Source organism: Podarcis bocagei (genome assembly GCF_964188305.1).
Source record: "Podarcis bocagei genome assembly, chromosome: 9".
In the NCBI taxonomy this organism is placed as follows: domain Eukaryota; kingdom Metazoa; phylum Chordata; class Lepidosauria; order Squamata; family Lacertidae; genus Podarcis; species Podarcis bocagei.
In genome coordinates, this window is record NC_138134.1 from 8,598,355 (window position 1) to 8,621,921 (window position 23,567).

The window sequence follows — 23,567 nt, forward strand, 5'->3', positions numbered from 1 at the left end:
GCTGAAACAGAGCACCCTCTGGGGTTGGGTGGTTGATGCTAAGTGGTGTTGCTGCAGTGAAGATTCCACATGGCTGCTGTCCATTAAGCAAACGGCATCAAAATAAAAGCCATGCACATGCTCATTGCTAGGTGATATTTGAAGACTGCAGTCTTAAAAATAACAGGAGTATCCGTGCTGAGTCTGGGAACATTCCAGATAAATATGCAACAGCAAAACATATTCTGGGAACTGAGCAAACAAACACCCCAAAGCTATATTGGTTGTTAAGACACTCCTATGAGGGAGTTTCTTATTACTTCCTGTGATTTCTATGTACAGTGGTACCTCTGGTTACGTACTTAATTTGTTCTGGAGGTCTGTTCTTAACCTGAAACTGTTCTTAACCTGAAGCACCACTTTAGCTAATGGGGCCTCCTGCTGCCGCTGCACCGCTGGAGCCCGATTTCTGTTCTCATCCTGAAGCAAAGTTCTTAACCCGAGGTACTATTTCTGGGTTAGCGGAGTCTGTAACCTGAAGCATATGTAACCCGAGGTACCACTGTAATATCAACTCTTCTCTTTTCTTTTTAGCCAGAGAAAACGGTCTTCCATAATCCTTCCTCCTAGAGGAGCGCTAATGAACCCAGATGTTGCTCAATTATTCAACGACTGCTGTCAAATTGGCGGAAACAGAATTAAATAATTCTGCATGTTGCCAATTAGAAGCAATGGCTCAGATCCTGGGCAGGGGTGCTCTTCTTTAGAAAGGGACAGGAAGACATTTCATCTGAAGGATGAGATTACTTGGGAAGAAAGATCATGGGGTCACACTCCAGCAGTGGCCGGGCCAGATCCGTAGGGGATGGGGCCAAGTCGGTGCCCCTCCCCAAGCTGTTCAGCTCAGCTGAGAAGCGGGATATTTTCATCCCTGGGCAGGGCAGCGAGATTTAAAGCAGGATGAAAGCCTATATCAGATGATCCGTACCAATATGGTGAATAGTAGTGGTTGATGCTAAGTGGTGTTGCTGCAGTGAAGATTCCACATGGCTGCTGTCCATTAAGCAAACGGCATCAAAATAAAAGCCATGCACATGCTCATTGCTTCCCTTTGTCTCACGCTGGGTTTAAAGCTCCTTGCCCCACACAACAGGCAGAAAGCCCAGTGGCGTAGCGTGGGTTGTCAGCACCCGGGGCAAGGCAAGTAATTTGCGCCCCCTAACCCGTGGATTTGCGCCCCCTAACCCGTGGATTTGCGCCCCCTAACCCTAACCCCCAGATGTTGCGCCCGGTGCGGCCGGCCCCCCCTGCACCCCCACGCTACGCCACTGAGAAAGCCACCCCACCATCAGATCAGCTGAGAAGCAGTCAGCTGTTTTCTTCCAGTTCATGCTTACTGGTTTGGGAAGGTTTAAACCTGTCTGCCCAGTGGGCTGTGCTGGTGATGACGTTGGGCCCTCCCTGCCCCTCAGTTAATCCAACCTGCCCTTCACTGCACACTTCCTGTAGTTTCTGCACCAGCAGCATAGTGATGGGAAATGGCAGCACCAGCCTAATTTCCCACACACATCATTATTATTATTATTATTATTATTATTATTATTATTATTATTATTATTATTATTTCTGTCAAAAAAAAAAATTAGAAGTGCAGTTTGCTAGCACAGAGGCAGAAATGATAGCATCTATTCCTTGAAGCCGAGGAATGAGTCTCCTGAGCTGGGGTTCATGAGTTCACTTCATTTTTAACATTAAAAACAACTTGGAGAAACGGATCCTGCTTTTACTGTCATTCGTTCTCTCACCGCTGTCTCAATTCTGGTTTTTTTAGTGTGTTGTAAAATGTGTCCTTCGCTGGTTTGTCATCTTTTGTCTGTTTGGATATATAGTGGGTTAAGAACTTAATTTGTTCTGGAGGTCCATTCTTAACCTGAAACTGTTCTTAACCTGAGGTACCACTTTAACTAATGGGGCCTCACACAACAGGCAGAAAGCCCAGTGGCGTAGCGTGGGTTGTCAGCACCCGGGGCAAGGCAAGTAATTTGCGCCCCCTAACCCGTGGATTTGCGCCCCCTAACCCGTGGATTTGCGCCCCCTAACCCTAACCCCCAGATGTTGCGCCCGGTGCGGCCGGCCCCCCCTGCACCCCCACGCTACGCCACTGAGAAAGCCACCCCACCATCAGATCAGCTGAGAAGCAGTCAGCTGTTTTCTTCCAGTTCATGCTTACTGGTTTGGGAAGGTTTAAACCTGTCTGCCCAGTGGGCTGTGCTGGTGATGACGTTGGGCCCTCCCTGCCCCTCAGTTAATCCAACCTGCCCTTCACTGCACACTTCCTGTAGTTTCTGCACCAGCAGCATAGTGATGGGAAATGGCAGCACCAGCCTAATTTCCCACACACATCATTATTATTATTATTATTATTATTATTATTATTATTATTATTATTATTATTATTTCTGTCAAAAAAAAAAATTAGAAGTGCAGTTTGCTAGCACAGAGGCAGAAATGATAGCATCTATTCCTTGAAGCCGAGGAATGAGTCTCCTGAGCTGGGGTTCATGAGTTCACTTCATTTTTAACATTAAAAACAACTTGGAGAAACGGATCCTGCTTTTACTGTCATTCGTTCTCTCACCGCTGTCTCAATTCTGGTTTTTTTAGTGTGTTGTAAAATGTGTCCTTCGCTGGTTTGTCATCTTTTGTCTGTTTGGATATATAGTGGGTTAAGAACTTAATTTGTTCTGGAGGTCCATTCTTAACCTGAAACTGTTCTTAACCTGAGGTACCACTTTAACTAATGGGGCCTCCTGCTGCCTCTGCGCTGCTGCTGCTGCGCTCATCCTGAAGCAAAGTTCTTAACCCGAGGTACTATTTCTGGGTTAGCAGAGTCTGTAACCTGAAGCGTCTGTAACCCGAGGTACCACTGTATTTTAGAAGCCTCTCTGCTCAGGATCTGTTGGTTTTAAGAATTACCTCCAGGATGAAACCAAGGCATGTCCACAAACCCACTCAGTGGAATGCAACTCATAAATCATATACTAGATTGTGATGTAAGAACTTTACTGCTTTCCTAGTCCTAGGCATCAACAATACATGACTGCTGAGCTGTGTTGACCTCTCTAGTCCTCAAGATGTGTTGGCCTGGACTGAGGGCCAGGTAGGATGTACGTTCTGGATGCACTCATCCTGCTTGTTTGGTCGACTCTGGGGTTGCGGCGCTCATCTCGCTTTATTGGCCGAGGGAGCCGGCATACAGCTTCCAGGTCACGTGGCCAGCATGACTAAGCCGCTTCTGGAGAACCAGAGCAGCGCACGGAAACGCCGTTTACCTTCCCACCAGAGCAGTACCTATTTATCTACTTGCACTTTGATGTGCTTTTGAACTGCTAGGTTGGCAGGAGCAGGGACAGAGCAACGGGAGCTCACCCCGTCGCGGGGATTCGAACCGCCGACCCTCTGATCAGCAAGTCCTGGGCTCTGTGGTTTAACCCACAGCGCCACCCGCGTCCCTCCCAGAAATAAATATACACGCAGCCAATATAAAAACAAATCTTTAAAACACCACATTATACAAACACAGTGGTTTTATAGACTTAAGGAGGGACCCCCCCCAACCCTAGAAATTAATAAATGCTAGGATTTGGGGATATGGATTTAAGTACAAGCCAGTGGCGGAGCGCATGCTTCTAGTGCCCGTGCAAATGTGCATGGCACATCCCCAAGGTGGGGCAGGGCAGAGACAGAGCCCGTTGCCCCTCACCGCAGTCCAGCCAAGAAGAGGGGCAGCAGCTCTCTGCTGCTGACTCTTCTCCACTGCGCTCCCAGATCAGAGCTTCACACACTGGAGCCTGCCCAATGGGAGCCTGTTGTGGGGGCACCTGGTGGCACCACCTCCCCCAAATCTGCCCGGGGTGACAGCCCCCACTCCCCGCTATGCCACTGGTATACAAGCTGCAGAGCTCTGTCAGACAGGGAATTCCTGGCCTGGCTTATGGAAACCAGCCTGGCTGGCTTAGTGAAGAGCAAACCTGTTAACATGACAAAAGGTGCTGGCAGGCCATAGAGGAGGAATCCTTTGGCTTGGGGAGTCAGATGTTACTAAGGTGATGGGGACAGAAAAAGGGCATTTTAAAGCAAGGGTGCTGGGAAGGAGAAGCAGGAGGAAGAGCCGAGATCCATTTTGGGGGAAGCTGGCGGCAAGTCCCTCTTGAAACGACCTTGCTGTAAGATCTGTACTCCCTCCATGCAGACTGAGGGTGTAAATAGGTGAATAAACCATATTTCATGACAGTCTCCTCCATGTATTCCTTTCTCCAAAGGGAGACAGACCCTGTGTGGGTGCCTGGTACCCCATGGCTCTTGCTACTGCTCGGCAGAGAGAGGGGCTGGCACCTGACTTTTGTAACATGATACATTATCAAATGGCAAAGTCACACTTCAGGGAAGGCTTTGATGCTATGACTGGCTCTTTTGAGCATCACCATATACCTGGAAATATACCTCTGGATGTGAACGGGATCCATTCCAGAGCCCCATTCACATCCTGAATAGAACGTAAGACGCGTCTGCGCGGGTCATGTTTTGCCGCTTCCGCGCATGACGTCATTTTGCGCATCTGCGCATGTGCGAGCGGTGGAACTCAGAAGTAACATGCTCCGTTACTTCTGGGTCGCCACGGAGAGTAACTAGGAAAAGCTCAACCTGAAGCACATTTAACCTGAGGTATGACTGTATAAAGAAAATGAGAATAATAATAATAATAATAATAATAATTATTATTATTATTATTATTATTATTATTATTATTATTATTATTTATTTATTTATACCCCGCCCATCTGGCTGGGCCTCCCCAGCCACTCTGGGCGGCTTCCATAAAAACCAAAAATACAGTAAAATATCACACGTTAAAAACTTCCCTGAACTTAAGATGTCTTCTGAATGTCAGGTAGTTGTTTATCGCTTTGACATCTGCTGGAAGGGCGTTCCACAGGGCGGGCGCCACTACCGAGAAGGCCCTCTGCCTGCTTCCCTGTAGCTTTGCTTCTCGCAATGAGGGAACCGCCAGAAGGCCCTCGGCACTGGGCCTCAGCGTCCGGGCAGAATGATGGGGGTGGAGACGCTCCTTCAGGTATACTGGACCGAGGCCGGTTAGGGCTTTAAAGGTCAGCACCAACACTTTGAATTGTGCTCGGAAACGTACTGGGAGCCAATGTAGGTCTTTCAAGACCGGTGTTATATGGGCTCGGCGGCCGCCCCCAGTCACCAGTCTAGCTGCCGCATTCTGGATTAGTTGTAGTTTCCGAGTCACCTTCAAAGGTAGCCCCACGTAGAGTGCATTGCAGTAGTCCAAGCGGGAGATAACCAGAGCATGCACCACTCTGGCGAGACAGTCCGCAGGCAGATAGGGTCTCAGCCTGCGTACCAGATGGAGCTGGTAAACAGCTGCCCTGGACACAGATTTGACCTGTGCCTCCATGGACAGCTGTGAGTCCAAAATGACTCCCAGGCTGCGCACCTGGTCCTTAAGGGGCACAGTTACCCCATTCAGGACCAGGGAATCCTCCACACCTGCCTGCCTCCTGTTCCCCAAAAACAGTACTTCTGTCTTGTCAGGATTCAACCTCAATCTGTTAGCCGCCATCCATCCTCCAACCGCCTCCAGACACTCACGCAGGACCTTCACTGCCTTCACTGGTTCTGATTTAAAAGAGAGGTAGAGCTGGGTATCATCCGCATACTGATGAACACCCAGCCCAAACCCCCTGATGATCTCTCCCAGCGGCTTAATGTAGATGTTGAAAAGCATGGGGGAGAGGACAGAACCCTGAGGCACCCCACAAGTGAGAGCCCAGGGGTCTGAACAGTCATCCCTCACCACCACTTTCTGAACACGGCCCAGGAGGAAGGAGCGGAACCACTGTATGACAGTACCCCCAGCTCCCAGCCCCTCAAGACGGTCCAGAAATATGTGGAAAGGGCTGGGATTTTCTAGGGAAAATCCAGCAAGTAAAAAACAACAACAATCCCCAAAACTAATGGCCCATGTGCAGATTAAAATCCTGCCTAGAAGCACCCAGCACTGATAGATCTGAATCTTCCTGAACTCTCACATGCAAAGGCACACACCTTTAAAGTCTTTGGTGAGGCTGTTCATTCCCTGCTGCTAAATCGTGTACTAAAAGTTATGTGTTCGTCTTGGCAGCATAAAACATGCAGTGGATGGGGCTGGGCAGAGAGATGTTAAGTGATTCTTGGAGAAATGTCCTGATTTATGTTTGTTGTTCCTGTCCCATTAGTCTTGCAGGAATCTGCCGTCAGCACTAAAAGAGCTGTTCCAGCAGCCAGACTCATTAACTGTGTAAAAGGTGTCATGAGAAGGTGCGAGGGAGGATAGAAAATAGAGGAGAAAACCCAAAGAATGAGAAAGCTTTCTGAAAGGTAGCAGGCAGAGATTTATATATATCTTATTTATACCCTACCTTTCTCTCCAGATACTTATATGGTAAGTAGCTAACAGGAACTAAAAGCAGGACAAACATGCATGAATAGTAATCAACATGAGGAAGAGATTAACAGCAATTCAAGGGAAACATCTAGATTACAGGTGTCATTTTTGTATGTGTTGTAATTTTTGTATGTGTATGCGTGTGTAAACATTTATACTATCCTTTTCTGACTTTTTAAAAACAAAAACAACATTTGTTTGCTTGGAAATAATCCCCACTGAGTAACTGGATTGGAGTCATCTATATACCATTTTAGGGACACGGGTGGCGCTGTGGGTTAAACCACAGAGCCTAGGGCTTGCCGATCAGAAGGTCACTGGTTCAAATCCCTACGACGGGGTGAGCTCCCATTGCTCAGTCCCTGCTCCTGCCAACCTAGCAGTTCGAAAGCACGTCAAAGTGCAAGTAGATAAATAGGTACCGCTCCGGCGGGAAGGTAAACGGCGTTTCCATGTGCTGCTCTGGTTCGCCAGAAGCGGCTTAGTCATGCTGGCCACATGACCCGGAAGCTGTACGCTGGCTCTCTTGGCCAATAAAGCGAGATGAGCACTGCAACCCCAGAGTCTGTCACGATTGAACCTAATGGTCAGGGGTCCCTTTACCATTTACCCAGAAGTCATATTGAACTTAATGGGGCTTACCTCTGAGTATACAGCGTTGCCTCTAGTTGCAGATAGGATCTGTTCTGGAGCTCTGGTTGGACCCCAAGGTTTCCGCAACCAGAGGGACCGCTTCTGCACATGTGTGCATGGCGGTAGAGCGCTTCTGTGCATGCGTGCGGGGTGAAAACCGAAAAAATACTTCCATGTTTGCCGCGTACGTATCCCGAAAGATACGTAACTGGAGGTGAACCCAAGTAGAGGTACCACTGCATATTTCATGGAATCATAGAATTGTAGAGTTGGAAGGGACCATAAATATCATCTAATCCAACCAGCTGCAATACAGGAATCTTTTGCCCAACGTGGGAATGTGCTGTTATGTTGGAATGAAACCACGACAGACGAGTAGCAGGTGTCATGTGAGAGGTGTCTCTCGGAGCAAGCCCCGAGGTGCGCTCGTTGCTGATTGGTTGATACAAACACAAAGCAACTTGTTGCTGATTGGTTAACACAAGGCGAGGATTACATATAGGCATTAATCATCAATAGATTAAAGGCTGGGAAAAGGAGCACAGAACTAGACAGGCATGAAACCTCCTAATTAAATTATAACTAAAGATTGATACAGCATGACTAAAACAATTACTAATGATTGATCATAACATGAAAGAATATAATAATCGAGTTCCATAGATGTGGTCAGCTATGCATTAAGAACAGGTCATAGTGTTTTTCATGAACTTAAGATGAACTGAGCAGTCTAGGGAAATGAGGGAATGTCTTGGTCTTTGGAACAGGTTGTACAGTGTGTACAGAAGCAGAGAAAAGCTTATAAGTGAGACTTCCAAGAATGCCAGAGAAAAGAAGCAAGACTTCCCATAATGCCACAGTTATGTGCAGAAGCAGTTCCCTTCACTGTTAGTTTTTTTTGTATTTTATTGTTTTAAAATCCATCTTCAAAGCTGAATGTAGAAAGGTAGGATGGAAATACTCATATTTGTAATGCATAAATACAATGGTACCTCGGGTTAAGAACTTAATTCATTCTGATGGTCTGTTCTTAACCTGAAACTGTTCTTAACCCGAGGTACCACTTTAGCTAATGGAGCCTCTCGCTGCCACCGCCGCCACCACAATTTCTGTTCTCATCCTGAAGCGAAGTTCTTAACCAGAGGTACTATTTCTGGGCTAGCGGAGTCTGTAACCTGAAGCGTCTGTAACCCGAGGTACCACTGTACCTGGTGGGAAACGGGATCAGTTTCGATCTGACCTGAACAACTTCTGATTATGCACCATGTCAAACGCAGCCCATTGGCCATGTCAAGTAAGTAACTCACCTCCTGGAAGTCACAAACCTCCTGGTCTTGCTACCTGCAACCACGTGGACTTTCTTGACCTCGAGATGAATCGATGGGGAAATCTTCATCTACTGAATATTTGCCTACATGTTCAGACTGCTCTTAAAGGCATTGCCCATAATCATAGTCCACAGTGGTTGATGTTCATGTACTAGCTTGGCAGCAATTACACAAATTCACATTAAAGCTTTATAAATAATCTTTAAACTTCTGCAGATTCCATACATTTTCCCTGCCTGTTCTGGATCTATATACACAGCAGGAAGAGATGCAGTAAAACATTTTCAGCCTTCCAAAATGTAACTGTTGTCTTGAGTTTTCTGTTGCCCGGTGCCTGGGCTGTTCTTTAAATATAGTTGGAGAGACTGGAGCTCAGATGCCAGCTTTGTGGTTTTTTGGTGGCCTTTTATAAAAATGACATCCTCTAGTTAAAAACAACAACCTAATTTCACTTTTTCTCTTCTTTTAGCCATTACTCTATTTTTCTTTCTTTCTTTTCACCCCACTTATCTAAGATTACATGGCCTGGCATTCCTGATACGCACAAAGCTCAGGTTTACTTCTTACATTGTTCTACTGGTCACACAAGAGGCTAATCACAAAAGGAATAAAAAGTAGGGCAACAGAATGTCTGTCCTGTGAAATATATAGATGCAGTAAACCAGGGGTCAGCAAACGTTTTAAGCAGGGAGCCCTCAGACCTTGTGGGGGGCTGGACTATATATTTTTTTTGGGGGGGAAGAATAAACTAATTCCTATGCCCCACAAATAACCCAGAGATGCATTTTAAATGAAAGCACACATTCTGCTCATGTAAAAACACGCTGATTCCCGGACCGTCTGTGGGCCGGATTTAGAAGGCGATTGGGCCGGATCTCGCCCCCGGGCCTTGGTTTGCCTACCCATGCACTAAACCTCAGTGGACTGCCCATTTAAGGGATAGTGAAGACTGGAAGTGGAAGCAGATTTTACGGGTGATATCAGGAAGGTTTGCTTAGAGATGGAAAGAAGAAAAGATTCCCTACCAGAGAGGAAAAGCAAGCTAAACTGATGGGACTATGCCAAAATGGCAAAGCTGACTGGAAAGCTCACGAACCAAGAGGACAAAAAAGAATGGGATTTAAAAAATTTTTATTTAAGAGACCACTGTAAGCAGATGTAAACATTAGCAGAATTTTAATCTCACTTGTAATGTAACAAATACTATAGATAATATGGATGGATGCAAAATATAGATCAGGCATCCTCAAACTCGACCCTCAGATGTTTTGGGACTACAATTCCCATCATCCCTGACCACCGGTCCTGTTAGCTAGGGATGATGGGAGTTGTAGTCCCAAAACATCTGGAGGGCCAAGTTTAGGGATGCCTGATATAGATTATGGAACAATATGCAGTTGTAAATGATGACAATAGGACCCATGGAAGGGGTGGGGCAAAGTCGTGAGATTCAGAGCAGCAATCTCTATATATGGATATGCATTTGTATTGTTAGAAACTTATATTTGTAAAATCAAATATTTTTATTTTTTTTAAAGGAATGTTTTGCTTAGGTTAATTTATAAGTGTCTGGAGGCGGTTGGAGGATGGATGGCGGCTTACAGATTGAGGTTGAATCATGACAAGACAGAAGAACTGTTTTGGGGGGACAGGAGACGGGCGGGTGTGGAGGACTCCCTGGTCCTGAATGGGGTAACTGTGCCCCTGAAGGACCAGGTGTGCAGCCTTGGAGTCATTCTGGACTCACAGTCGTCCATGGAGGCGCAGGTCAATTCTGTGTCTACCAGCTCCATCTGGTACGCAGGCTGAGACCCTACCTGCCCGCATACTGTCTGGCCAGAGTGGCACATGCTCTAGTTATCTCTCGCTTGGACTACTGCAATGCGCTCTACGTGGGGCTACCTTTGAAGGTGACCTGGAAACTACAACTAATCCAGAATGCGGCAGCTAGACTGGTGACTGGGAGTGGCCGCTGAGACCATATAACACCGGTCTTGAAAGACCTACACTGGCTCCCAGTACATTTCTGAGCATGATTCAAAGTGTTGGTGCTGACCTTTAAAGCCCTAAATGGCCTCAGTCCAGTATACCTGAAGGAGCGTCTCCACCTGAAGAAACCAGAAGCCTTTCTTTTAGGGATTGCAGGGAAAGACATAAGAAGAAAAGACTGTAAACTTTTCCAGTATGCAGTTACGGCAGCAAGAATTCTATTGGCTCAGAAATGGAAACAAGAGGAAATACCGACGATTCAAGAATGGAGAATGAAATTGACTGACTATGCGGAACTGGACAAACTGACTGGGAAAATAAGATATGCCCGAAACCAAAAGTTCATCGAGGGCTGGGGAAAATTTGCAGATTATCTGAAAAATATATGTGTGGTGCAAGCAACGCTAGTGGGGTTTCAAGAAGCACTGCTGTAAAATTTTAAGAGGTATTGCTGAAAGTAAACAGAAAAGGGAGGGAAGACAAATGGCAATGCAATTAAAGGAATGCGTATTGAAGGCTAAAAATGGATGATTACCAGAGAAATTGAAGGAAGTCCAAAATTTGTACTTTGTTAAAATCAGGTAAAATTTGGATAAAATTGTATGATTATATTGAAAACTAATAAAAATTTATTATAAAAAAAGAGAAACCGAATCGACTGGGAAAAAAAATAAAAATAAAAAAGAAGGAGCGTCTCTACCTCCATCGTTCTGCCTGGACACTGAGGTCCAGTGCCGAGGGCCTTCTGGCGGTTCCCTCGCTGCGAGAAGCCAAGTTACTGGGAACCAGGTAGAGGGCCTTCTTGGCAGTGGCACCCGCCCTGTGGAATGCCCTCCCACCAGATGTCAAAGAGAAAAATAACTACCAAACTTTTAGAAGACATCTGAAGGCAGCCCTGTTTAGGGAAGCTTTTAATGTTTAATATGAGAGCTGTCCCCGGAGATACAGAATGAAAATATTAAGGAGAGGCTGATATCAGAATTGGCTAAATGGATGGAATTACCAATAGAGGAGGTAGCAAAGAAAGTACAGAACGCATTTAGAATGAAAGTAAGAACAACTAAGGCAAGGAAATTTACAGGAGACTGTTTAATCACCTTTAAAGATAGGGAGATAAGAAATTTGATATTGCAGAAAAACAGAGAGAAAAGATTATACATAGAAGGAAATTATATAATCATCTTCAAAGATATACCGATAAGATTGTTAAAACGAAGAGAGCCATATAAGCCATTGGTGCAGATTTTGAAGAAAAACAACATTGACTTCAAATGGGAATTTCCAGAGGGAATTTCTTTTTTTCATAAAAGTAAAAAGCACAGACTGTTGAATCAAGAGGAAACAGGAAAATTCCTGAGAAGGTACAAGGACCTAAAAGTAGGAGATGGAGAAGAAGGAGAAGACAAAGGAGCTGGAGCTAAGGATGAATCAGAAATAGATGATGAAGAAGAAGATAATGAGTATAAGGCAGAAGAGGAGGAAGAGGAAAAAGGAGAAGAAACAATCAGATAATAAAAATTAAAATAAAATAAAATTATTTAATTGGAAATCATCATGTCTTTAAAATTATGGAATTGGAATATTAATGGGATGAACGAGAGAAAAAATGGAATAAAATTGAACAATTTTTAAAGAAGAAAAATGTGGGCATCATATGTTTACAAGAAACACACGTTTTACTACCAAACCAGAGGTTAAACTAACCCCTTCCCAGCCCCAGAAGGAGTGCAGGCAGCATTCACACAACACACCTAAACACTGCAGCCAACACACTAACATGTCACTACACACAGTTTGGAAAGCTGTGCTATCCTTTTCGCTGAGCCTCTCATCAACCTTTGTGACGTAGGTATGCCATAGACACCCATGGGGAGGTCAGATGAAAAAAGAGAGTTGTGTTCTACATCTGAAATAGGTTGCGTAGAAGAAGGAATTCTATGCATCTTTTCTACATAAGTAAAGCTGCAGGCGCTCTTGTCATCCTGTCACTCAGAGCGCATCATTGTTGAGTGGGGATTTGAACATGAGCCAATCTAGTCCAACACTCCCTCTCATTTCTGCCTCTTGTTGTATGAAGAAACCATTAATGAGGATACTCACAGGAAGCTGATGAATGGCTGATGTTAAAGGTAAAGGTAAAGGGACCCCTGACCATTAGGTCCAGTCGTGACCAACTCTGGGGTTGCAGCGCTCATCTTGCTTTATTGGCCAAGGGAGCTGGCGTTTGTCCGCAGACAGCTTCCAGGTCATGTGGCAAGCATGACTAAGATGCTTCTGGCGAACCAGAGCAGCACACGGAAATGCTGTTTACCTTCCCGCTGGAGCGGTACCTATTTATGTACTTGCACTTTGACGTGCTTTCGAACTGCTAGGTTGGCAGGAGCTGGGACCGAGCAACGGGAGCTCACCCCATCGCAGGGATTCGAACCGCCGACCTTCTGATCAGCAAGTCCTAGGCTCTGTGGTTTAACCCACAGCGCCACCCGCATCCCTTATGTCTGATGTTAGAGGCAGGGAAAGGAAGATCTCCCAGGTAGAGACAGCAGTATTCCGGATATGTCCGAGAAATTCCGGGCATATGGCAACCCTAGTCTTAGAGTACAAAAAATGGAAGTCTCTCTGCTGAACTTTCTAAAAGAAGATTCTATGTCACATATCTAGGTGAGACTTCAGCTTTTAGTGTTCTTGTACTCAAAACTGAAACTGGAATGACAAAATACCTGCAGAAAGGATCGCAAACTTTACTAATTTAATTCTCTATTTCCTGTATAATTAACTGAACAAAAGTGGCCCACGAAGCAAAGCAGAAATGTATTGGATGCCATAAACCTGATTTATAAGGGTAACTGAAGGCTCTAAGTGTAATTGCAGGAGCCTTTTGAAAGATCAATATACTACAGTATAGTAAATGATGTGAAAGCACTTTTGGAGGATCCTAGAAGAGAGCAAATACCAGATGATTTCCTTTTTATTTTTACTCATCCCTTTAGTCAGAACAAAAGAATTCTTAGGGAAGCTTTCAAGCCTTTTTGTATGATGAACTAAACATGTATTGATAATCATTTGTTGTCCTACACACCAGCAAAATAAATATGTGGAAATTTAAGGTTTGGGAGATGGACATGTTAACTTCACTGAAAATTCAGTTTGTTCTTTGTTCTAAAGAATAAGTAATCCCACTCCAAGGAACCAGGACAGTTAACAATACAGAACAATCATTAATTAGAGAAATTGTAACTAATTTCAAGCACTGGAAATGAAGTTTTTACAGTGCTCTTTCAACAGTGTTAATTGATTAATGTTTTTATTGTTCTGTTGTATATCTTACTGTTTTAATTTACACTGTAAACTGCTCTCAGCTAAACATTATGAAGTGGCGTTTAAAATTCTTAAGTAAATAAAACTTGGCGTACTTCTGGACTGTCTTTTTTTGGGGTGAAATTCAATCACATATTGGCAAATTTAGATTGCTGCTTTCAGGCACACATTATTAAATACTGCGTCTTGATGAGTTTTCTCCCAAACAAGCTTTGATCTGAATTGGAAAAAATAATGACCTAGTTGCATTTTAAGCCAGCGTTGTGTACGCAGCCCATGTGTGGAAAGAATTGTGGCCTTGGAAGGCAATCCTGCATTATACTGACCATAGCTGTCAACTTTTCCCTTTTCTTGCAAGGAATCCTATTTGGAATAAGGGAATTTCCCTTTAAAAAGGGGAAACGTTGACAGCTATGATACTGACGGACCTGGAAATAACATTCAGTGAGATAAACAAATTGTGTTTTCAAATAAATGGGCTTAGGATGTAAGGGCATGGATACTTAAAAGATGGATTTTCACAACAAATGGAAGAACTTGACATTTTCGCGATTATTCTAGACCAAAGGGAAATCAAAAATGTAAATGATGCGCGGCTTGGTTTTCTATGTTTGTGACCTAAACTCACCAAGTGTTATGCAAAGGAGATTAGTCGTGGTCCTTGGTGCACTTTGCCAAATTGGGGTGCCAAGCTTTCGGTTAGCTTTTCAAGCGCAGCATGCGAAGTTTGACACACAACTTCCTCTAACCACAATAAAAAACGATAATCTCATTATCCATGTACTGGTTTCTCTAATGGGTCCATAAATTATGTATTCCAAAGAATCAAGGAAATTCAGAGCTCAGGAGAAAGGCAAAGATAACTTGCTTTTGAGATTGAGTTCATCTAGGAAACGCACAGCCTGCTACTTCAAGCTTCATTAGCTCCCTTATTTGTCTGCTCCTCCTTCAAAACAGCTGCACTCAGAGACTTCTGCTGCTAGGCCCTGTCTGTGCATGGATATTGCCAGCACACTTGTCTTTTCTCTAATCTCTGCTTGCTCTGTCTCTCTCCGCTTTCTGCCACTTTCCTCTGCTACCGTATTTTTCGCTCTATAGGACGCACTTTTTCCCCTCCAAAAATTAAGGGGGAATGTGTGTGCGTCCTATGGAGCGAATGCAGGCTCCTTGGTTTCAGCGATAGCAACACAAAGCCTGCGAAGCACAGAGGGAGTGCTCCATGCTCTGGAGGCTTCACGTTGCTATCGCTGAAGCCTGGAGAGCGAGAGGGGTCGGTGTGCACTGACCCCTCTCACTCTTCAGGTTTCAGGGATAGCTGCCTGAAGGGTTCCTTTTGCTGAAGCTGGGAGAGCAAGACTCTCCTGGCTTCAGCAGAGAGGGAGAGCTGCGCAGCGCCCCTTCAGCCAAGTGGGAGGAGAAATGGGGCGCTGAGCAGAGAAGGGTAGAATTTTTTTTCTTGTTCTCTCCCCTCTAAAACAAGGTGCGTCCTATGGTTGGGTGCGTCCTATAGAGCGAAAAATACGGTATTTACTCAGGGTCAAAATAGGTGTGGCATGAAACATGTGAATGCATGGTACGTGTCTTGTCTTGCACTTGTAGTATCGGGTTTAACCCTCTGCGCCACCCACCATGTTGGGTCAACCTCCCCTCCTTTCTCCTTCCCCAGAAGCAACTTGCACTTTGACATGCTTCACCGCTCACGGATGCGCACAAGCACCAAATTGCACCACGCACCTGCGCAGATACAGCGCTTCAGATTGCGCTTTTTTCTGTTGCGAATGGGCCTCCAGAATGGATCCCATTCACAACCAGAGGTACCACTGTAATTTCTTGGAGCTGCCCTGGTCCTGAAATCTGCCCTGGAGTAGGTTAAAAATCCCATAGATTGAAGAACATCCAGGAATATCCTGGTCAGTGCTTCTGTGGGATCTTCTGCTGCCTCAGGGAGCCCCAGCAAGGCCCTCTGCCATCACAGATATATATCATGATATATCAAGATATTTAGCCGGTAATATATTGTGAGGTTGAAAACGGGCTATTGCCCAGCCCCAATTTCCACTATTGATTATATTGTACTACTGCACTGATAGCTTTATTTGTTAACTAGCTTATTCCTGAAAATTGCAGGGTGTGTGTCTGTGTGTACGCGCATTTCCATTAGAAGTTTTAGCTTTCCTTGCTTGCTGACAACAGTTATGTGTTTTGGAGGTTGGACAGATGGTTGTTCACAGAAGGTGGCACAGTTCTACTGAATGAGTCTTGGGCAGATGGAGGTATAGGAAAAGCTGACAAGGAAAAGGAGATCTAAATTGGGGTGGGGATTGAGATACTGCAGATTAATTAATAAAGCTGTAAGCGTGAGGAGCACCTGTCTCCCAATAAACACCTGCATGGAAGTGCCACTAGGTACAGTGGTGCCTCGGGTTAAGAACTTAATTCGTTCCAGAGGTCCGTTCTTAATCTGAAACTGTTCTTAACCTGAAGCACCACTTTAGCTAATGGGGCCTCCTGCTGCTGCTGTGACGCCAGAGCACAATTTCTGTTCTCATCCTGAAGCAAATAGTACCCGAGGTACTATTTCTGGGTTAGCGGAGTCTGTAACCTGAAGCATCTGTAACCTGAGGTACCACTGTATTATGGGCAGGGAGCTCTGGTTTAGAAGAAGAAGAAGAAGAGTTTGGATCTGATATCCTGCTTTATCACTACCCTAAGGAGTCTGAAAGTGGCTAACAAACTCCTTTCCCTTCCTCCCCCACAACAAACACTCTATGAGGTGAGTGAGACTGAGAGACTTCAGAGAAGTGTGACTAGCCCAAGGTCACCCAGCAGCTGCATGTGGAAGAGCGGGGAATCGAACCCGGTTCACCAGATTATGAGTCCCCCGCTCTTAACCGCTATAACACACTGGCTTATTTTACACATTTACTACTCTCTTCCCAGGTGCTCTGCTTGGCAGTTTGCTGGCTTTTGATATTTGCACTTGAGGATGGGCCAAAGAGACAGAAGAGGGATTCTGTTAGTCTCACACACCGTACAGTAGTCTCCTTGCGTGAGCATGGGACTTACTGTTTCAGGGCAGTTCAACATCCATGCTGTTCAACTAAGCTACATTTTACTGCCTGTGCAACCTTTCTGACTAATGTATGGAAAAGCACATGAACCTGACCTTTGGAGTGTTTGTAAGTAAACCCATCTTTTAACTTATCAAATCTGTGGTCTTTTCCTTTGCTGGGGGAGAAAGGAAACTTTGGAAGGAGCTTGGAAGGGCATATTCTAAAGGTCTAACAGCCTATATTTCCATGCTTTGCTTTGATGCATAGTTTGTGGGTTTTAAATTTCTGCTGGAGTTCTCTCACCAAAGACTTCTTGCCCAAAACTTGTATCTTGGCATCCAGGAATTATGCTTTCTATACTTCCCATCACCTCCTGGCAAATAGAAGGGGAAGAAATGGAGGTAGTGAGAGATTTTACTTTCTTGGGCTCCATGAACACTGCAGATGGTGACAGCAGCCATGAAATTAAAAGACGCCTGCTTCTTGGGAGAAAAGCAATGACAAACCTAGACATCATCTTAAAAAGCAGAGACATTACCTTGCATCAAAGGTCCGTATAGCTAAAGCTATGGTTTTCCCAGTAGTGATGTATGGAAGTGAGAGCTGGACCATAAAGAAGGCTGATCGCCGAAGAATTGATGCTTTTGAATTATGGTGCTGGAGGAGACTCTTGAGAGTCCCATGGACTGCAAGATCAAACCTCTCCATTCTTAAGGAAATCAGCCCTGAGTGCTCACTGGAAGGACAGATCGTGAAGCTGAGGCTCCAAGACTTTGGCCACCTCATGAGAAGAGAAGACTCCCTGGAAAAGACCCTGATGTTGGGAAAGATGGAGGGCACAAGGAGAAGGGGACAACAGAGGACGAGATGGTGGGACAGTGTTCTCGAAGCTACCAGCATGAGTCTGACCAAACTGCGGGAGGCAGTGGAAGACAGGAGTGCCTGGCGTGCTCTGGTCCAGGGGGTCACGAAGAGTCGGACACGACTAAATGACTAAACAACAACATACTTCGTTTTGCACCAGCACCATGTCGACAAAGACATTTTATCACATGGGAAATCTCAGAAAGGTGAAGGTAAAAAAATGCTGCAACGAAGAGTTTCGATTACTCTGGAATAATTTGTGGTGGGCATGGCGTTGCTGTTTCAAATGTGACTGCCTTTCTATGTGTGGTTGCTGCTGTTGTTCCCTTTAAAGCAGCTGTGGTCATGAAGAGGGCTCTAATTTGGATCAGGGCAAGGGTGCCCTACCTGCCTCAGCCCTACTCAGCCTTCAGTGCCAAGATTTTGTCCCTCCATAACAACAACAAAATATGACTTTAGCTAAACTTATACACACACTTATCCTGATGGAAGCATTGAGTTAGGCTATCTGCTTGCAAACTCGCCTTATAGTCTGGTGAACGAGACACCAGGATGCAGGTTTATAATGAAATTAATACTTCACCCGGCCAATCTGACATCCTTTAAAATATCCCATCAGTAGTTATTAATAGCTGTCACTGATCCTGTGTGACATTTCTGATTACAGCCTTCCTCCCCTGGAATCTCAAAGGCCTTTACATACATCCTAGCAAAATGCCTAGCAGGTGGGTTTTTTTACAGAGGGAAGGCTTGCATATTGCAAGGATCCTACAAAGTACATCGCAGTTCTGCGCAACCTACATAGAAGGACACATTGCCTTCCTTTTGGGGATCTCTCTCAGCAGGTATCCAGCCCATCAAGTATCAGGGAAGCAGGAAGTTTCCCTCCCAAATGCATTGCTTAAAGTTTCATTGGGATGAGGGTGGCGCTGTGGGTTAAACCACAGAGTCTAGGACTTGCCGATCAGAAGGTCAGCGGTTCGAATCCCCACGACGGGGTGAGCTCCCGTTGCTCGGTCCCTGCTCCTGCCAACCTAGCAGTTCGAAAGCACTTCAAAGTGCAAGTAAATAAATAGGTACCGCTCCAGCGGGAAGGTAAACAGCGTTTCCGTGCGCTGCTCTGGTTTCGTCAGAAGCAGTTTAGTCATGCTGGCCACATGACCCAGAAAAACTGTCTGTGGACAAACGTCGGCTCCCTCGGCCAGCAAAGCGAGATGAGCGCCGTAACCCCAGAGTCATTTGCGACTGGACTTAACTGTCAGGGGTCCTTTACCTTTAAAGGTAAAGGGACCCCTGACCATTAGGTCCAGTCATGGCCGACTCTGGGGTTGCAGCGCTCATCTCGCTTTATTCAGCTTCCGACTCATGTGGCCCGTGTGACTAAGCTGCTTCTGGTGAACCAGAGCAGCGCACGGAAACGCCATTTACATTCCCGCCAGATTAGTACCTATTTATCTACTTGCACTTTGACGTGCTTTCGAACTGCTAGGTGGGCAGGAGCAGGGACCGAGCAATGGGAGCTCACCCCGTTGCGGGGATTCAAACCGCCAACCTTCTGGTCAGCAAGTCCTAGGCTCTGTGGTTTAACCCACAGCACCAACCGTGTCCCTTAACCTTTAGTTTAACCGCAGCATGTGGTGAAAGGGCTGCATGGTGGGCAAAAGGCCACACTCTCTAGGCACTTTCTAGCTCTTTGTTTTAAAGCACCACTTCCAGCTGCTTCCCTTAGAACGGTGGTGTGTTCTTTACAGACCTATAAACTTTAACTAACCGTGTATTTGGCCATTTAGCTCATGTTTCCTGTAGAATCAAGGTTTATTCATGTGTGAAGTTTGTGCATCCATGCATATAGATGGAACTATTACAAAACACATACTTGGTCTTCTGAAAACGTATAAAAACTCACTCGTGTATACATTTCTACGTACTTTGTATTATCCATGCACAAAACACATGGTTTGTCATTATTAAGGCATGAGTGGAAATCACAAGCAGATTGCAGAAGTATGCAATGTTCACATCCCAGAGCCGTAAACATCTAAATAGGGTTGTTGTTTTCGCTTTTGCATATTCTTGACAAAATCTAAACTTAAGAATAGAGTTGCTTGTGTGGAAACTGGAACCTCCATTTTTGAGTGTGCACACATAAAAGCCTCCTGGAAATTACAGGTCACGTACTACCTACAGACCATCAATAGTAAAAAGCTCCTTTTAAAACTGATCACAAGCAGCTAAATTATATGTTGCGTATATAATTAAATGTTGTGTAACATAACTGAAAACCTTCCTATGTTCCATCAATTGCAGAGTATGGGATATGGTTCTTAGGGTGTGGGGGAAAGTAACTAAGCAGGCATGAATATCAAAATGCCTACAAAAGTGTAACAATATTTTTAGCCCCATTTCTAGCACACCCAGACCAAAATCAGTATAGTCATACCTTGGTTTTAAAACAGCTTAGTTCTCGAACGTTTTGGCTCCCAAATGCTGCAAACCCGGAAGTGACTGTTCCGGTTTGCAAACTATTTTTGGAAGCCGTACGCCCGACGGGGCTTCCGTGGCTTCTGATTGGCTGCCGGAGCTTCTTGCAGCCAATCAGAAGCTGCTCTTTGGTTTCCAAATGTTTTGGAAGTTGAATGGACTTCCGGAACAGATTCCATTTGACTTCCAAGGTACGACTGTATTCAGTAGGGAGGTCAGAGCTATGTGGTATATAAAAACACTTGCATGCTACAAGGTTGCTGTTAGCAAGATTGTGTATCCATGACTGAATTAATTGACAGGTATGTTTTATTTTCTACTGAGATGAAGGACAAGGTTTCAATGGCACCCATGTGGGATTTTTGGAGAGGAGATGGTATGGGATGAAAAGGTCAAACCACTCTTCCTTCATGCTGAAATCCTGATATTCATCCTCACAAATGCTATTTCTATTAAAATGCAAGAAGCCCAAGGGAATCTCAAATGGTAAATGTATCCTTTAGTCTGGTTCACTGAGCAGTTGAATTTCACTTACGGGAGTTAGAACCCACAAGTAAGCGTAGAATTAAAGGACAGGCTGACAAAATATTTAAAATATACTGATATTGTTCAGTTCCATATTCAGGCAGAAACTACCACCCACAAACCAGATCTATTAAGTTAATTAGCATGGACTATAATCAAGCAATATTATCCTAAGCAGAAATAGCAAGGCTAAGCATTTTTTTTTTAATTATTTTTTTTTTTTTTGGAAAGTAGATAAATTTGAGGGCCAGTGCAAATAAAGGTTGGAAACACAGGTTTGTTTGTTTTTTACAACTGATATATTAATTACACTTTGCATTGAGCAAGGAGACAAATAAAATGATGGGAGAGAGGAAGGCTATCCACTATAATATACTATAATATACTATAATATACTATATTAACTAAATGTCCAGTAAAAAACTGAATGACTATTTTCAGTTCACAAATGTCTTGCAAGTTCTTCAAGAAGTGTATTGTATTAAAATGGTAGCATCTCCTTCAGGTCACTCTCAATCCCTGTGTTAAAATAGCATATTTTATTCACATAAGGTGAGGCGATTTATGTATTTAGTGGTGTCCATGCCCAGGACCAATTCTTCTCCACCAAGAACCAGAACTGTTGCTGTGGAGATGACAAGATCTCACCGCTATGATATACTGCAGATCTCCTGCCCAGAATCTATTGTGCAAAATCAAAATGAAACCGAAACACCAAGAGAAAACCCTGCTATTTAAAAATTCTCAAGTTTTCTTCTCCACCACCGCAATATTCACTTCTTGATGTGCTTTACTGTGTTAGGCTGCAAGCATTGGGCCAATAAGAAGATACAGCTGCATCACTCTGCCTGTCCTGCTGCCCTCACCAAGCCTCTGAGAAACTCGCTGCTATCATCTGTCCAAGACATTTTGGCGCCTGAGGCAACAACCCCCAAAATGGTGCCCCCTCCCTGCCAGGGAGAAAGGGATGAGTAAATCTCTACATTAGGAACAAGTGGACTAGAAAGACTGATGTTGGGATCTGCTGCTCCTAGGGGTCCTGCCGCCTAAAGCGGTCACCTCACCGGGCCCCTTGGGTGGGCCGGCCCTGTGGCCACCTTGAAAACCTGAAACAGAATATAGTGGTACCTCGGGTTAAGAACTTAATTCATTCTAGAGGTCCGTTCTTAACCTGAAACTGTTCTTAACCTGAAGCACCACTTTAGCTAATGGGGCCTCCCGCTGCCGCTGTGCCACCGCTGCCTGATTTCTGTTATCATCCTGAAGCAAAGTTCTTAACCTGAGGTACTATTTCTGGGTTAGCGGAGTCTGTAATCTGAAGCGTATGTAACCTGAGGTACCTCTGTACAAGATGCAGCTGAGCAGCATTCCAGTACAGTGGCACCTCAGGTTACATACGCTTCAGGTTACATACGCTTCAGGTTACAGACTCCGCTAACCCAGAAATATTACGTCGGATTAAGTACTTTGCTTCAGGATGAGAACAGAAATCAGGCTCCGGCGGCAGCAGGAGGCCCCATTAGCTAAAGTGGTGCTTCAGGTTAAGAACAGTTTCAGGTTAAGAACGGACCTCTGGAACGAATTAAGTACTTAACCCGAGGTACCACTGTATTTCTATTAAACATTCTATTTCCTCATTTGCGCCCTTATCCTGACTGAAAGGACAAGTTCTCCGTTCTCTCCACGACAGCTACAGGCAACATCCAATATTAGCACTGCAAAAAAAAACCAAAAAGCAAAAGCAAAACTTCCCTGGCGGTTTGTTGAAGATCGACTCCACCACGTCGTTAAAAGCAGGGCTAATTTCACCATGCAACCTGCAACCAGCGCTGGCTGCTGCTTTCCCCCCATTGTTTTAAATCGCTAGACTAGAGAGGATGGAGGCGGTCAGGCGTCCAAGACGGCCGATCTTTTCCATCCCAAGGGGGAAATCACTAGACTCTTGGAGAGAGTTGCGGGGGTACCCCTAGGGTCATCTAGTCCAACCCGCTGCCATGCAAGGATCTGTCTCTCGAACCCACGACCCTGCGATGGAGAGTCTCGCGCTCTCCCGACGGAAACGAAAGTTTCTAGGCGTTTCCCTTCCTTGGCAGATGGGAAGCACACGCGTAAACTTCTCCTTGCCTGCAGCAGCAGCAGCTGCCAGCGACCCTCAACACACACACGCCCCGTATTGTATTGCATTTATTTATTTTTACCTTGGTGAGCTGCGCGATCTTCTTGCACATTTTCACCTGCAGGTCCGGGTCGCTTTCCTCCGACGCGCTGCGCGCAGGACGCGCTCCCGGAGCCCCGTTGCAAGTCCGGAGCTGGGGGATTTGGCTGGCGCCGGAAGCCATCGGGAAAAAAATCTCTTCGCGTGTTGCGATCGCCTTGTCGTGCCACACACACACGCACACGCACACACACACACACACAGCCTTTCCTCGCTAGCTAGAAAATAGAAGAAACACGGGGAGCCCTCAATTTCCAATTGCGCCTCGCATGCCGGCTAAGCTTCCCTGCTGCGCCCGATCCACAACACAAGGAAGCCGCGCGCAAGGAGAAGGCGAGAACCCCACGCGCGCGCCCGCCCACCCACTCCTCCGCCCGTTGATCGTGGCCCTCCCCTCTCGGCGAAGGGATCGGCCTCCGCCCCCGAGAGATGAGACCACGCGGGCGGGATGCTGCGCATTCCCTGGCGGAGACGCCCAGCCGCTTGCCCGCCCCCGGAGAAGAAGGAGCGAAAAAAGGATGCAGCCGCGCCGGATTAAACCTGGAGAGAGTGAGTGAGTTTGTCTGGCGCAGCGTCCCGCTTCGACGGTGACCGGGCGGAGACGTCCAAGGCGAGCCAGGATCGTGCCCACCCCGCCTAGGTTCCCAGCAGCACCTCTCCTTCAACGCCTC

General features: G+C 45.5%; 1 protein-coding gene across 2 annotated transcripts in view; it reads right to left on the reverse strand.

Annotated features, from left to right (window-relative positions):
* Positions 1-23,567, reverse strand: part of FAM184B (family with sequence similarity 184 member B) — a 77,469-nt gene extending 53,902 nt beyond the window's left edge. Inside the window, exon 1 of one of the 2 annotated variants that reach the window (XM_081207623.1) lies at positions 22,880-23,567. In XM_081207623.1, the coding sequence (XP_081063749.1) occupies positions 22,880-23,020 (141 nt within the window). In that variant the 5' untranslated portion in view covers positions 23,021-23,567. The remainder of the gene's footprint in view (positions 1-22,879) is intronic. The other variant, XM_081207622.1, reaches the window with a different exon arrangement.